The 17,161-nt window shown below is 34.1% G+C and overlaps 1 protein-coding gene across 4 annotated transcripts in view; it reads right to left on the reverse strand.

Annotated features, from left to right (window-relative positions):
* The window catches only part of PTPRC (protein tyrosine phosphatase receptor type C), a 121,235-nt gene extending 104,476 nt beyond the window's left edge, over positions 1–16,759 (reverse strand). For all 4 annotated transcript variants that reach the window (XM_019430703.2, XM_053909092.1, XM_053909091.1 and 1 more), the window contains exons 1-2: positions 16,633–16,759; positions 16,436–16,551 (exon numbers count right to left, since the gene is read on the reverse strand). In XM_019430703.2, coding sequence (XP_019286248.2) covers positions 16,436–16,508 — 73 coding nt within the window. In that variant the 5' untranslated portion in view covers positions 16,509–16,551; positions 16,633–16,759. The remainder of the gene's footprint in view (positions 1–16,435; positions 16,552–16,632) is intronic.
* Between the last annotated feature and the right edge of the window lie 402 nt (positions 16,760–17,161).

The raw sequence follows: 17,161 nt of genomic DNA on the forward strand, positions 1-17,161 counted from the left end.
AGTTCCTTCATTTTTGGTATAACATGGACAAGTCATTAAATGTTTTAGAGTTTCAGTTTTCCCATTTGTAAAATAGATGAGTTAAACCAGATGATTTCCAGTCTCCCTTTCTCTAAAATTGTATTGTTGTGTAAATAATGAGGGCTTATATTATTGCAATATCCAAATTTCCAAATTCCCTTCCTCTTTCTTTAAAATTTCTTCTCTAGGAATCTGAACTCAAATAAAGGCAGGAAATATTGCTGCCACTTCAATAGAATCCTGTGTCTTGAACAATACTTGACTCTCTGTAAGTAGTGAAGAACATGATAAAATTTAAACTCATTATCTAGGGGCGCCTGGTGACAAGGTCAGTAAAGTGTCCAGCTTCAGCTCAGGTCTGTGGGTTCGACTCCGGCGTTGGGCTCTGTGTTGACAGCTCAGAGCCTGGAGCCTGCTTTGGACTCTGTGTCTCCCTCTCTCTCTGCCCCTACCCCCAACCCCCTCAGACTCTCTCAAAAATAAATAGACGTTAAAAATTTTTTTTAGTGAACTCATTATCTAAAAATAAAAGGCATCTTCATTTTCTACTGTTTTAACGTGAAGACAAGTTCTTCTGGTCCTTTTATATCCTGTGCATGTATTAACTTATTTTGACTATATACCTAGAATACAAAGACCATAAAAACAAAAGAAAATCAGCCATGTGAATAGCAAAGTGTTGTTAATTAATTCATTGAATTGGTTTGACAGATACAACCCATTGATATATTTCCTGAGGTAAAAGTTCCCAAAGTATTTATGGATCTGTAAATTCATTCTTAGCAATTTAAATATCGTAGACAAGAAACATTGATCACTTTTTAAATTTTTCATTCTAATACTCATGTATTTAGAGCAAAAAAAAGACCAAAGTTGCTTGTCATATGTTACATTTTGCAGACTGAAGAGTTCAGTAGATCAATTGCTACGATTGTAAAATAGAACAATAGATAAAAAGAGAAAATGTATACTTGTCCTCTCTCACTGAAAACAAAACTAGTATTTGTAATATGTGTGAATAAATTTTGGGCATGCCATATAGCCCCTCACTCCTAATTATTTCAAATCTCCTTTCATTATAACACAAGAGAGTGAAATTTTAGATGTCAGATTGCTTTGTTCTGCTAGCTAGTTTTTTTTTTCAATTGGAAGAAAATAAGGTATCATTTAATTTTTTTTTTTCACAAAAAAGAATTTTAATCTTCCCCGTGCACCATCATTATTGTTAACCTTTGGACATTTTAACAACATGTTTATGGATCTTAAATCAATGAACATTATGGAGGAAAACATCTGTGGTTCTAATACTTTAGACTGGCTCTTCATATCATTTTCATACAAATTTTAAAGTGATTTTAAAAACTAGCCATTGAAAATTTTCTAATTCATTGTTAAAACATTAAACATGAAAACTATGTCAATGTTACAGACAAACATGAAGGATGTGTATCTGTTAGAAACGATTATTAGAAAGGCCAATGGAAGGAAATGCTTCCTTACCCATCAAAGCCAGATGTTTAGCCCATAAAGTGGAGGCTTAGAGTGAAGGACAAGTTATGGTATCTGATATCCTTCAGAAGTGTTGCCTCAGGGAAAATTCATGGATGAGGAAAGCCAAAATAGATTTTAAAATGAAATATGCTTTACTTTTGTTTTACAGGAATTATAGAAATATATTTTCAATTAAATAAGGAGTAGACTAATGGATGAATTAAAATCAAAAGCACATGATTTTTTTCCAGAAACACCATTAGTTACATATTTTTATTTAAAATCTAAAGGTCATAGTTCAGTAAAAAAAAAAAAAAAAAATAGGTCTATGGTAAGCATTTTCTTTCATAAATTGACAAAACATATACCAGAGCAAAGAGTCTACAAAATCATGGCCTTGTGTGTGCACTGATTCTTTCTTCTCCTTCATCTATTAGCTCTTTAACAAATACAGCCATTTGTAGGATAGCTTACTTACAAACGAGGAATCCACATGGACAGTGGCTTGAACATTTCATATTCCTATACTTTGACTTAGAGATTCATACGCAAACCATTTCTTATTTTTTCAATCAAGGTTTCAACTTGTGTTCCAAGTCTTAAAGTGAGAAAGCAAGAGAAGCTAATTATAATAGTAATCACAGAACTTCTGCACTCCTTTATAGTTTTGCAAACACTTAACGCATGTAACATTTCATTTCATTCTACTTTATGCAGTGATTTCCCACTCATTTGCTAAAGCCACCCTATACTTAGAAACGTAAATATTAAAATTTAGTTTAAGAGAAGGTATTCTATTAAGGACAACAACAAAAAAGACATTTCGGACTCTGAGCATAATACATTCTTTTTTCTTTTGGAAAACTGACTAATTAAGATAGATGAGAAAAATATGTACAGTTAGATTGATGTTAACAGAAAATGTCTTTGGTTTTACAGTGCTCTCGAAAAATAAAATGTGGCAAAACTGGCACAAATTTTACATTTGACAACTAAAGATATTTTTATTATTTTTGTTTCCTTGTCTTTGAAGTACTCCTTATATTGTATCTGACTTGTTCCACTTCCAGAATTTTGAGGTTCCACTTGTCTTTGATCTCCCCCAAGCCATTCTCAACAGCTCTTTCATCATGCCTCTAGCTGCCCTCAACATAAAACCGACTTCTTTTCTTAGAACAGGGATAATCTTTTATTTCAAAGGCTTTGGTATTTTCTGTTGCAGATCACCCTGAAAATATCTTTAATCCTCCTCTGTTGGGAGCACCTCTCTTCCCTGAACCTGTAGATGGACTGGTGGGTTCCATTTGTTCTAAAGTCACCAGGGGAGACCACAGCTCTTCACACTGAAATGATACTGACTCCTTTTTTTGTTTTGTTTTGTTTTTAGATGGACAGTTATTTCCATCATTCAAACTTTTATCCTTGAAACAGTGGGCAAAACAAAAGTGGTATTTTCTTGCGTAAATGAGGTGACACATCTTAAAATGGATTACTTAAGTTTACTAGGCTTCCCCCCCCCCCACTCACTACTTACATACAACTAAATTTTTCTGCTTTACAGTAAATTATGCTTTCTGACTCACTGATGATAGTGCCTACATGTGTGATTATGTTTTTTCCACACACTAAAATATTGTTTGCAAAACACTGATTCGTTTTTTCTCATTCCCTCCCTCTCCCCCATCTCTCTCTCTCTCTCTCTCTCTCTCTCTCTCTCATTCTTTCCCCATCACTCTCTCTCACACACACTATGAAGCAGATGTGCTTAGCTACTGCTTTATATCCCTATGAAAATGAAGCAGGGCAGGAAGAGAAAGCTGCACAACTTTCTCCCGTGATGAGCCTTTTCAATATGATTTCATTTTTGAGATCATAGCAACATCCAACCCGCCCATTTTTCAACTTAAGCAAAATACTCTAATACAAGAGCAAATATCAATAGTATTTAGATTACTTACTCTTTTGGCTTAGCCACAATTCTGTTCCCCTCTATTCACACTCATGACCAAGGGTTTATCTGAACGTTTATTTAATACACTGACCAATTAGAAACAAAATGTAGAGATATAAGGCTGAATAGGACAGTGCTAGCATCTGTTAGAATGCCAGGCACAGGGAAGGAGCTGATTATTACTTCCCTCTCTTCACTCCTTTCTCAATTTTAGTATTTAAAGTTAGAATAAGAAAAATTAAAAATAGCGATTCCCTTTTAGGATATGATAATCAGTAAATGTTCTAAATATTGGGAAAGAAATTAACAAATTTACTGATGTTAAAGACTAGTATAAGCTAGACTCCATAATGATTTGTATACTTAAGTTAAATGAGATCACATTTATAAAATGTTGAGAACGGTGCCTGGCACATGGTAGCACTAGTTTCTTATTAAGGAAGAATTTATCTTATTAACTACCTACACCTGTTAGTATACAAACAAGTTGCTATAAAGCTATATGTCTTTTAAGAAAAACTTCCAAGCCTGAAATTAAAATATTATATCTATAATTGTATACATATATATATACATGTATATGTATATAATCTATCAACCTGCGTAAAAATATGCCATGCAAGAGATTCAACACAGCATTACCTTTTCAAGACACTTTCAGTTAAATTTCTAATTTATTATGAAGTCTCGATGTATTTTACATAGTTTTTATTTAAAAAGTTGTTTTAAGTCACAGCTTTCTTTTTTCTAATAGTTAAGCTCCCAAGGAAGATATATCTATCTATACACACACATACATATGAATATATACATGTATACATATACATATATATTTAATTCTTATGAATATTGTGACAAATTATTTTCATACTGTTGCGACAATATTGAAGTCAAATAAGGAAAATTGACATTAGTATGTTCCCAATCACTGTTCAACCAACCTTTCAAGAGACACGATTTTGGACTTTTATGTGAAATTAACTGGATTCTCATTATATGCCAGCAAGCATGCTCAGCCCTTTACAACCATTAGCTCTGTTTCTCAACATCCAAGTCAAAATATTTTTGTTTTCCTTTTCCACTTTGGCTACCCCTTCTCACTTTCTTTTCCTAGGCCCTCCTACTAATTCCACCAAAATATGAAGTGTTCCAGAGCTCGGAATTAGGTCCTCTGTACTCCATCTAAACACTCTTCTTACACTATCACATTCGGTCTCTTCGCTTTAAATTCCATCTGTATACAGTGACCTTCAAAGGTATTACTCCAATCAAGAGCTGATGAACCCCATACTCTTAACTCCAGTTGAAATCTAGATACCTCTAATTGGATGTCTACTGAGAATTAAAGCATTAATATATATTAATATAGATAAGACAGAACCCTTGATTGCCTACCCCAGCTGGGGTGTTTTTCATCCTAATTGCTCATGAGAAAAAAATGAGTCGTTCTGTATAACTTTATGTTTTCTTCTACCCAGCAACTTCTCTTGATCCTATATACACCTGTCCTTTATTCCCCCTTCCACTGCCAACACTTGGTCCAGATACCATCCCCTTTCTCTTTTCCACCAATCCAAATGACTCCTAACTGGTCTTTAGGCTTTAACTCACTTCTAATCTATTCCCACAGCAGCAAGTGTCGTCCCTTTAATATCGAAATAAGATTAGCTCATTCTCTGCTTAAAACGTCCAAATAGCTTCTTCTGTTTACACTTAAGGTAAAAATCCAAAGTCTTTCTATTTGCAACAAGGTCCCCAAGGAGCTTCCCCTGTGTGTATCTCTCCAACTTCACCACGAACCACTCAGCCTTTATCCACCATAGTGCAAGCACCTGACCTCCTTTCCTTGTCTTGAACCCACCATTTTTTTTTTTTGCTTTTTCTGAAGGACCTTTGCACCTGCCAGTTCCTCTTTACATAAATCTTCACATTCTTGTCAGCCAGCATTAGTAGCCTAATGACACTACTTCAAAGAGGCCTTCTTTAATCACTGTCTAAAAGGCCATTTTGCTCCCTGATCTGGCCTTCTGTACTATCATACCACACACACTGTTTTATTTCACACACTTATCAATATCTGAAATTTCCTCAATTATTTACTTGGTTTTTGTTACCTCTTTTACTAAGATGTAAGTTTCATGAAATTTGGTACCTTTTCTGTTTCATTTACCACTGTGTCAGCACTTAGAATAGTTCCTACCACATAGTCAGGGTTCTATGTAAAAAATGGCTACATCAGTGAGTAAGTTATCTCGCTTAATAGCTACTGCTATTATTATTATTATTATTATTATTATTATTATTATATAGATACAGAAACTGAGGATTTGAAAGGTAATTTCCCTAATGTTTCTAATTGGAAAGGTCAGGATGGGATACAGGCAACATTTCAAAAACTGATTTCTTATGCACACTGAAGGTAGGGCTTGTTTGAATCCAACATTTCTAGCTGGATCTCTTTACTTTATTTTCATCAGCTTCCTGACACTTTTCTTTTGCTTGTCTGCCTCCCACGTAGCATCACTCCTTCTCATACTCAATGCTCTGAACTAATATCTTCTGTTTATTTTTTTCTTAGCCATTATATATCTTGAACATACTTAAAGTTTCAATAAGTAAACTCAGGAAAAAATAAAAACGTGGTCACTCAAAAATAGAAAGATTTAGGGCTTATTAGTAAAAATCTTAGTTTAAAAACTAAAACAGGGATTTGGAGACCTAAGTCTAGAATTCAAAGTAGAATACTTGACCTAAATTATTTGATTGACAGCCCACATTTATCATAGTAACCAACATTTTTTCTTTGTTTTCCCTGGAGTTTTAACCGGCTTGTCCATGGAGTAGAAAACTGTAAGGTAGCTCTACCCAATTCATTTCACATACCTCTTGGATAAGTATAAAAAGCTTATCTTGTGTCTACACTTCCTGGAATAAGATGAGAACCTTATGTGTTTTCCATGATCAAAGTGCTTAACAAAGGTCAAGTTACTTCCCTTGCACTTCAAAACCAAAAAAAATCTAGATACTTTGGTAAATTATTCAATGGCTTTCACTTTATGTAATATCAAAAACAAATTAGGTTGGGGAAAAGCCATTCGTTCCATCATATCACTCACCTCCAGATAGACTCAGTGGTGTACCTTGTAAAGCTCCTTTTCGAGGTGATAGTACCACATTACTTTTGCATTACCAATGTAGTGTCGACATTCATAGTAAATACAAGTCCATTAAAGGTGCCTTTTCCTTTTTATAAAAGACAAAATCTTAGGTGATTGAGATCTTGTTAAACATATGGAGTTTGCTGGGTTCACAACGTTTCACCTTGGTAGCTAAATTAGCTGGATGGGGCTGAAACACATGTTTTACACACATGACCTCTGAGAAACTACCAAGCACCTTTCAGTCTTGGGGTGATTTGCCTGCCATCAAGTACTCATGTCTTCAGTTACCTGGTTATTAGGCTGACCACGAAGAAGGCTGAATAACCCAGGGGAAAAAGAACAGACCTAGAGTCAGACCAACCCAGGATGAAATATCAGCCCTTACTAGCTGATGACCTTGGAAAATTACAATGAAAGCTCACCAAAAAAACTTAAGGGTTTGTTTGTGTGGTGTGTATGTGTGTAGGTTTTAACATGTCTTTCCAAATGAAGCCCTTATTTTCAGTTCAAATCACAAAACAAACAAACCAAAGATAACTGGGACTTTTTGGCTAATTCCTCTTTGCATCTACCACCTTTATTTATTGAGTATCTGATAATAATCTACACAACTCAGGGGCGGCTTCAGAACTTCTATAACTGAAAGCCTACAAAAGCCCAGTTGGAACAGAGGCCTAGATGTTGTCTGGCAAGAACAAAGCTTTTTACTTAGTGTATTATATGTAGATTTAAAAATAATAATTTTTAATCTGTAATTTATGAAAGATTGAGAACACAAATAATTATCTCTTGCGATGTATATTGTTACTTTGAGGAGAAAGCTTATGGAGTAATTGGAAAATTTTAAACCCCAAGCAGCCACTGCCACAGTAAGATTATAGACTTCCCAAGAATAGGCATAGAATATGGCATTCCCAACTGAAGATACAGGGAAAGCACTCATAAAATATTTGTTCATGAAATGAATTAATGCACAAGTAAACAGATTTCACTAGACTAGAGAAATAAAATATTCAGAAAGTTTTCAGTGTTGATTATTGAGAATTCATGAGATTTTTATTTGCCTATTTATTCATCTCCATGTTTCTCAGCTTGCCTTGATTATCTTAGCTGCATAATGGGATATGCAGCTTTAGACATAGCACATAATCAAAACCGAGATAAAGAACAAGAGAGAAAGAAAAAGTGTAAGCAAGGGTTTTAAGTAACTTCTACTTCCTGAACATTTCATGTAGACACTTTATCATAAATAATTCACTAAAATAACAACAACAAAACGACAGACTTAAAATGGTTTTTATGAGTTGTTAAGCACTTTCTGCATATGAGGTTAGATTCCACTGGCAAACTATCCATTCACTTGACAAGTTCTGAGGACCTACAGGCACTCTCTGGTAAATAAGTAGAAACCCAATGATAATCTACATGAGCTCACCAGCTGCTATGGGAGACAGCCAAATAAAGAAATCTCCAAGAGGATTATTCACAGATCATCGCAGCCAACGATGATCAGGAGCAGAGCAGGAGTGTGCACGAGGGCTGCCCAGAGGAAATGACCATTGAACTCAATCTTGAAGAGCAGTTATAATTTTCCCAGTTAAATATATATATATATATGGAGGGAAGAAGAAACAGCATGGCCAACAGTTTGGACACAAGAAAACATATTTTTGGGAAAATGCAAGTTACAACAGGAGTATACAGTTGACCCCCGAACAGCACAGGTTTGAGCTACGCAGGTCCACTCGTATGTGGATTTTTCTGATAAATACAGAATAGTACTGTAGATGTTTTTCTCTTCTTTATGATTTTCTTAATAACATTTTTTTCTCCAGCTTATTCAAAAGAATACAGTATATAATACATATGACATACAACATATGCATTAATCAACTGTTTATGTTATCAGTAAGTCAACAGTAGGCTATAAGTAGTTAAGTTTCGAGGGAGTCAAAAGTTATACATAGATTTTTGGCTGTGTAAGGAAGGCATCAGTGACCCTAATCCCTATTGTTCAAGGGTCAACTGTAGAGTACATGTCACTAAGTAGTTACAGATAAAGTTGGAAAAATATGCAGGGATTCAATTAAAGCTGTGTACACCATGCTAATAGCCTTTATTTTTCCTAAAAGTAGAGACAAAAGTAGAATGATTTGACACTGTATGGTGATCCCACCCACTGATGTACACTGGGGACATTAAACTTATCATCTTGATCCTTCTCTTTAATTTTTGCTGTACCAAGTAGTAAGAAGTTGGCACAAGGTGTATAAGCTACTAAGAATGCCATAGAGGAGCGCCTGGTGGCTCAGTCAGTTAAGCTCTGACTTCAGCTCAGGTCATGATCTCATGGTTCATGGGTCTGAGCCCCACATCAGGCTCTGTGCTGACAGCTCAGAGCCTAGAGCCTGCTTTGGATTCTGTCTCTCCCTCTCTTTCTGCCCCTCCCCTGCTTGCACTCTCTCTCTCTCTCTCTCTCTCTCTCTCTCTCTCTCTCTCTCTCTCTCAAAAATAAACATTAAAAAGAATACTACACAAATGAACAAGATTTAAAATACAATTCTAAACTGTACAGCAGTCTTGTAAGTATTTCTAATGTTTCCACTGGCTACTTGAGGAGTAACCAAAACTCGTAAAATCTCAAAATGAATCTTGCTGAAAGAGCTCTCAATCACAAAATGATTATTACGATAGAAATAGCAGCACAATATAAATTTGAAAATGTCTAATACTTCCCAATGTAAAATTTGACAAAGGTTAAATAATTGCATTAAATCAATTACATTTTGTACAACATTGAAAGGGAAAAAGAAGGAAAGGAAAGGAAAGGAAAGGAAAGGAAAGGAAAGGAAAGGAAAGGAAAGGAAAGGAAAGGAAGGAGAAAGAAAGAAAGAAAGAAAGAAAGAAAGAAAGAAAGAAAGAAAGAGAAAGAGAAAGAAAGAAAAAAGAAAAAAAGAAAGAAAAGCAATGGTATAAACTGAACACAAGTAATGTTGTTTCTGGCTAAAATGGAAGAATTAAGACTTTTTGGGAAATTTAGATCCGTCTTATTTGACAAAAAAATAATAATAATAACACTTAGAAATGTGATAACCATAAAGGAAAATTCCTAGAGGCATAAGTTTATAATCAGTACAATTGGATGTGACTAAAAATTGATTCATGAACTTAACAGTAACTGGAAAAATTGAATGAAAAATAACACTATTTAACACTAGTTCAGTAAAATTCTTTAATGAAAACATTGGTAATGATTTAACCAGACTCTTTAAAAAATACTCAGGGAATTAACTTGGCTTAATAAAGATTTTTTTTCTGTGAAATTTGTTTTCAAGGAAAACTCATAAGTGTAGGTATATTCTAATTAAATTCTTATTTTCTTCAACATCTTTAGGATCACATCATGGGTCAGTATGTTCTCTATCGAATAGAGAGCCACCAAAGAAAGGATGTACAAAGGTGAGTTTTGCCTTTTACAGGGATTATCCCAGTAGAGGTAGGTATGAGCACACTAGGGACTGAAGAGAGGCAAGATTGCAGGCTATTGTTACAATAAGAAATAATAATAATCTCTAGCAAAGAGTTGGATTTGCAAACTATTTAGGAGGTAGAATCCAGAGTAGCCTGAAAATCCCTAAAACAGGGGATGCAAAGTTAAAAGAACTGAAAGATCTCTAAGGGTTTATAGTTCTGCCACATAGCCTAAACTATATCTCCTCTGAGTCTCTCAAAGGAAGAGATGTGATTTGGAATCAGATGTCAATGATAAAGAACTGAGTGCTGTGATTTTATGGGATCACATGAATAAAACATACAACTTTGCAGGGTATCTCATAGTTTCAAAGCATTTTCACAAATATTATCATTTTTAATGCTTATAACATTTTATAGATGACAAAACTGCATATCAAAGATGGAAAGCCATTTGAATTGAGATCATAAAATTCGTAGAATTAGATTTCTAAAATGCTTCTCAATCCAGATGCCATCTCCAGCTCAGAATGGCACCTGCTTCATTTCCTATGATGCTTAGTATTTCTTTTATCAATAAGCAAATTACTGTTTGTTTGTTTGTTTGTTTGTTTAAGTGGAGATATTTAAAATACGGTGACCACACTTTATTGCCATGATATAGTACCTTTGCTTTCATTTCTTAACATCATTGTTATTTATATAGGATTCTCTGTTCTATTTTCATGCCTATAAGGACAATTTATTATTATTATTATTATTATTATTTACAATGCAGAGAGTTTCTTCTTGTATATCAGTGCTCTTTTACATTCACCAGAGTAACTGTTCATTTACTAATACATATGAGTGTGATGCTGAATTGCCCTTAGCTCTTGATTTGTGCTCTGGTATTAACAGATTACCTTTTTGGAGGGCTAATGATATTCCTGTAGTTGTTCATATTTTGGTTGGAAGCAGTTTTTTCTAATATACAAACGGCGATCATTTTCATTTGAATATCATTGCATACAGTTATAATTTTATCACATAGTATATATTAGGAGAAATTGAAGTTTTGGAAAAATAACTTTTTCATTTCAGATATTTGTGTCTCATTTTTAGTAGGAAATAAATGTTTATTTTTTTGTTTTTATTTTTTTAGGAAATAAATGTTTAATCTTTAAACACTGTAGAGCTAAGTACCACAGAAGAATTTCAAGTTCGAGTTGGGTCTTCAGTAAAGAATCTAATAAAAGCATTGATAATCTTGTTCATTACCTTTTCAGAGGTGAATCAATTGAAGATACTATAAATGCACATAGAGAGTGCTTATATATTTCCCTAACATTGACTTTATATGTATTTATGCTACGGTTTTCATTCTTTATCTTTTCTTGTTTTGTTATTATTCCTGAACATTCAATACTCTCTTATAATAGTCATTCCACAGACTCTTGACAGATTGGGTTTGAAGTAGCACATTGACATATAAAAATGAGTGCGTATTAAAAACTTTAGGCAATAATTAGATATTTTCTCATCTAAATATTGGTTATAGCCATGTATACAATATACGTCTATATATTTCAGTATTATGCAGAAATAGATATCACATCATATGGCTAAATGAATCGCTTGCAATATTCCATTTTTTTCTTCATCCTTTTTTAGAGTATTACGTTTACATATATAAAAGTTATAGCACTGTCCTTTAGTAATCAGTAAATAGTATGTGGTTGGGTATCTAGTACCAACAAAGCTATTTAGAATAGACTGAAATTAAGTTTAAACTGAGATTTAGCTCCATTTCCATTCCAATTTTATCCTGTGTAAATACTCCCATAAATTTATAAGATGACTGAAAAAAGATCAAAAGTCTGTGGGGATAACAAATTCTTTCCTCTGCACCAAAGTGACTTACATTACATGATCTGAACAGAAAACCTTGTCTGTGTTCACACTGTGCTTTCACCAACGAAATTGACCAACCTGACCATAAATCTCGGCTTCGTGCCTATCCAAATTGAGATTTGTTATCACATTATTGAGGAAGAAATGATGCCCAGACTCTCTACAAATTTTCTGTGTGCACACAATGTGATGCCATCTTCCACCTGCCCTTGAAAATAGTCCCCCAGCCCTACCAGTGTCCATGCCTGAATTTGCAAGGACTGGATCTGATTCCATTTGTCTTGTCCCCATTAGATGCGTATGCCCCTGCCCCTGTCTCATTCCTTACTTTTCTTCCTATAGGCATCTGTATCTGAAAAACAAAACTAACCCTCCAAATGAAATGCCACTAGCCAAAAACGTCCAAAGAGTAGGCCAGGGAAAATTTGGGAATAACATTCTTGAACTACAGATTTTTAAGAAGTTAGGATGGTATTTCCAAATAAGAAGGAAAAGAAGGAAATAGCAAAATAATAATCATGAATTAAATTCTTAAGAAGGCAAAGCCTATAAAGATCCAGATTCAAAATCATTTTATTTAATCTTGACGACATTGTCTAACTCTATCTTTCCACTTTGTCGTTGGCTAATTTTTTCATCTCAAGCTTTGTCTCTTCTTCTGTCCTCTCTTTCTGAAATTCTTTGTACTCATCCTCTCTCACCTCCGTCATTATAATCTTCAGTTTTGTCAAAAAACGCCCATTGCTTTGTCAGTGTCTGGTAAATCAGTTACAGATGAGAGTTTCCGCTTTCACACAGGTTACAATAGAAGTAAATGCACTCATTGGTAGATAATAATACTAACACTACCACCATCAACAAATTGAATTAGTATGTGGAAAGTGTCACGGAAAGGTGGTAACAAGTGTCCAGTTTCAGTGGAGATACTTTGTGGTATGAGTGACGGAAGAGAAATAGAACTATCGCGGAGCCTTAGAGGTCCAGAGGAAGTGTAGACGAGCCAAGCGGTGTTGCAACTGGCTACTGCAAGTTCTAGTTTAATGAATCATACAAGAAAAAAAGAAAAAACAATCCCTGCCCAGCTACAGGCCCAGCTCCTAGCTCAGTGGTGGACTCGGTTGTTCTGGCAAGGAGTTGAGCACGTATACCGAAGACAATGAGAAGATACCAGAAGGTGTTTTGTTTTGTTTTGTTTTGTTTTGTTTTGTTTTGTTTTGTTTTGTTTTCCCCCTTTTCTTTTTAAGGTGTAGAACAAGGAAAGAAATGAATGAGACTGCAGGTAGATTAGGAAACTATAATAATATTCTAGGTAAAACATGATAAAGGCATAAATTAAGGCAATGTCGATGGAATTGAAGAAGGGGAAAATATTGTAGAGACTGTTAAAAACTAAAATTACAAGACTAGAGGAGGAATTAAATACTTAGGGCAATGAGTCTGGAGATGAGGAATCAGGATTGTCAACACATAGCAGGTCTTTATAAGGAACTCTAATGATAGAAAATAAGAATAAAACTGACCAAAGGTTAAAGCCCATAGAACCCCAATATTTAAAAGCAGACAAATACGAAGAACCAGAAGATAGATAGGTAGATATATGTGTGTGTATATTATAAACTCACATATAAAAACTAGAATATATATGTGTGTGTATCTGGATATGTGTATTTATATGAAGAGTGTAGAAAAATCTATATTCCTACACTAGCTAATTGTCACTGGTTGACGTCTATGAAATAGCCCAGAATAGAGAAAAGACTTAGCTCAAGCTAACCACTCTGACCCTCTCTTTAGCTACAGAGAGCAAGAGAGAAAAAGGAAAGACAGATTCCTAAGTCCACCTTACCTTTTCCCTTACAAAATGCCTTTCAAGTTCTGGCAATGATAAGGATCACAGGCAGATTTTTTTAAAGAAAAATATCTATAAAAAGTTCATAAAAGATAAATTGTGGAATATTCAGAACTAACTGATTGCTAATCAAATGTCAATTCATACTTTGTATTGAAAACTTGTGTGATGTTCAAGGCATAGTACATGTTTGTAACATGAAATATTTCTTTAAATGTAGATGGAAAAATGAAGAATTATGACCAGGAAATGACTCTAAAGTGATATGACTCATAACTCACATAACATAACCCATGTACCCTAGCTGGTATGGTATAGAGTGATAGATTTCGCCTGCCATCGCACCTGGTTTAAAGTCAAAGAACATTCATCATTATCTGCATTCTCAAAACCATCATCGTCTCCTAGAATTATTTAGAAATGTTCAACAGAGTTTTGGTTTCCGGCTATCATGGCAAAGAGGCACAGAGCAAAGAGATTGCAAACTTTTGTGTAAAACTCACCCCAGCATGATTGCCATGGCAAAGTTTAACTTTGCCTTTCTGTATTTGTATTTTAGGGATTAAATGACATATCTGAATTGTGCATATATTTGTCCATTAATTGATGTCTGTCTACATTTGGCTCTACTTTTTTATTCCATTAGAGTACACAATATAAATGTGATGCCTAAAAGCCTAATATTTCCTATGATCCCTAAACTCAATTTTAACACAGTAAAATCAAAGATAATGATCAAACTTATTTGTTGCTAATAAAGAAAAATATGTAATTTAAAGCATTAATAACTTCCCAAATCCTACATTGAATCACAAAATGACTCTCAGAACTTTAAAGGATGATAAATGAGATATGCAGACGCAGATGATTATATCTACTTTTTCCAAAAAAAAGTATTGATTCCAGGAAGACTATCAATGCCTTTTAGAAAAATGTTTGCTCTCAATATTTACATAAACAATTGAAGTTAAGCTTGATCCTTCAAAATAAATCTATGTATATCTCTCCATTTATTTAAGTACAAATTGTTTAGCAAAATAGATTCAAAAGTTTCTAGATAATTTTATACTTTCTTATTTTGACCATAAGTTCGAAGATATTTCTCATGGTAAAAATCCTTAATTGACTGAGTTGAAATTTCATAGTGGTTTCCTCTGTGTCCTACAAAATATTTCAGTGTTTCTTTGTGCTCATTTAGAAATGCTTTGCTACCGTTCTTGAATGAGGATTTTTAATGAATATTCATTCTGATTTATGATAATCCACATATTATTACCACCCTGCTAAAATCATTATTCATTACAGTTTGCTTTTGATCATGATAGCTAACTTTACAGGGAAGTTCCCTTGATAGACATTTTCTGTACTAAAACAAAACGCTGTATCCATACAAAAAATTTTAGACCACCTTTGCAGTTAAAAACACAACAGTATCTTCCACTGCTTTCCACTCTCCCTGATTACACAAAATACCAACTGACCACATAACCAGCTCAGGAGGTAGCTACCGCCCTGCCTTTTAGAAGAAGGAAGAATGGTGGAAAGTCGAAAACAGATTTCAATGAATTCCAGTAAGCGAGACTTTTAATTATTTTTCTTTTTTTTAAACTTCTTTGGATTTTCTGCAAAAATGCCACTTTCAATGTCCTTTCCATAGTGAAAAACAACTTTTAGATACTACATCATATGGAGTATATTTAACATAATTCATTAGTTACATTTAACAATCAACTGAAATGCACTCATGATCCAAACTGAAACTATTCAAGAAATGTCCATTAAATGGATAGCATGTAGCCAAAGATCTCCAGCTTAAATGAGTACTTGAGATCCCCATTACATTTTCCTACAGAAGACAGCATTTGCATGATTCCTATGAGTTTAAGTATTTTTACTGCATCAAGGCTCTAATATTTACCCATCACCCAGGAAGGGCGGTGGCCCCGTAACAATTTCCAAGGCAAATAATCACTAAAACTACTGAGAAGAAACCAAAATCTTGATTTAAAATACATTCTGTGCTAAGAATATGCATAAAATGAAAATTTTATTAAATTCCCAAATGGATTATTTAAACTATCCTATAGATAAGTATTCAATAAAATATTTTAGTAGTAATCAAAATTTGAGGAAGCAGACTCCAGTTCAAAAAGAAAGAGTGGCTTACATGCTACCGAAGCCATATTATGACTCAAAAAAGGCATTTTCTGTTAAAAGGATGAAAATTCACTTATTTTGTCATTAAGATCTCCTCAGATTTTCATAAACTTATGTTTACGCGTTTGAGGGTTAAGTAACAGCATTGCTTTTGTAATATCCTTGAACTGAACACTTTGCAAACAAAGATACAGTCAGACAAGTTTCTTTTAAATTGTGATTTTTTTCCCCCAAACATTTATGCCTTTTTAAACAGAAACAATGTATTCTGTCACATAGCAAGCCAGGTCTCTCTGAGCTCCAATAGCCTTGACCATTTTCTCGTGAGCTTCCTCATTTCCAGTCACCAACACTTAACTTATTTTTATGTCTATTTCAAACCAATATCCCTCCACAAGGAAAAAAAAATAACTAAGGACATATTAATATACTTGTACTTACCTGTAACAAACACGCCTGTATCCAGAAAGGCAAAGCCAAATGCCAAAAGTTTAAGCCACAAATACATGGTCATATCTGGAAATCAGCTGTATTCCTATGAAACAGCATGCGTCCTTCTGAAAGGCAAAATAATAGTTATCTTTGCAAACGTTTTTCTTTGCGAAAGAGAATAAAAAATAAAAGAAATGAGTGCATACTCTCTGCTGTTGTCTTATCAGACAGGGAGCAATTTCCTCCTCTGTTACCCCAAGAACAAACCACTTTGCTAGCTACACAAACTGCTAGGTAGTGATGTCAGATTCGGTTTTACTAACTTCTCCAAAAATACTGTAAAGGATCTTCTTTGCAGGAAGTCAAGAAAGTTGTTCAAAGTCAGTGCAAAAGCATCTTACTTCCTTAATTCAAGTAACTAATTACTTGAATAAGTTTCTAGGCCTTTTAAAAGATTTTTCTCCTTCAAGAAAGATGTTTTTTAAGTATCCAAATAGTACTCCCTTACAATATTCATTACAACTTAAAAAAATAACATCCCCACCCCAAAATAATCAATAATTCTCTTACCTAAGAAGGAATAAAATAGATTCAGGACGGGTATAACAAAATGGGGGTTGGCAAGATGACACAGTGAGTGATTGAATTAGTAGAAAATACCTGTATTTGACTCAAAATGACCAGATGAGTGACCTACCTGGGTTTTTTTGGTTTTTGTGTTTTTTTTTGTTTTCT

The sequence above is a fragment of the Panthera pardus genome, unplaced genomic scaffold, assembly GCF_024362965.1.
Source record: "Panthera pardus isolate Hobbes unplaced genomic scaffold, ASM2436296v1 HiC_scaffold_21, whole genome shotgun sequence".
NCBI classification, from domain to species: domain Eukaryota; kingdom Metazoa; phylum Chordata; class Mammalia; order Carnivora; family Felidae; genus Panthera; species Panthera pardus.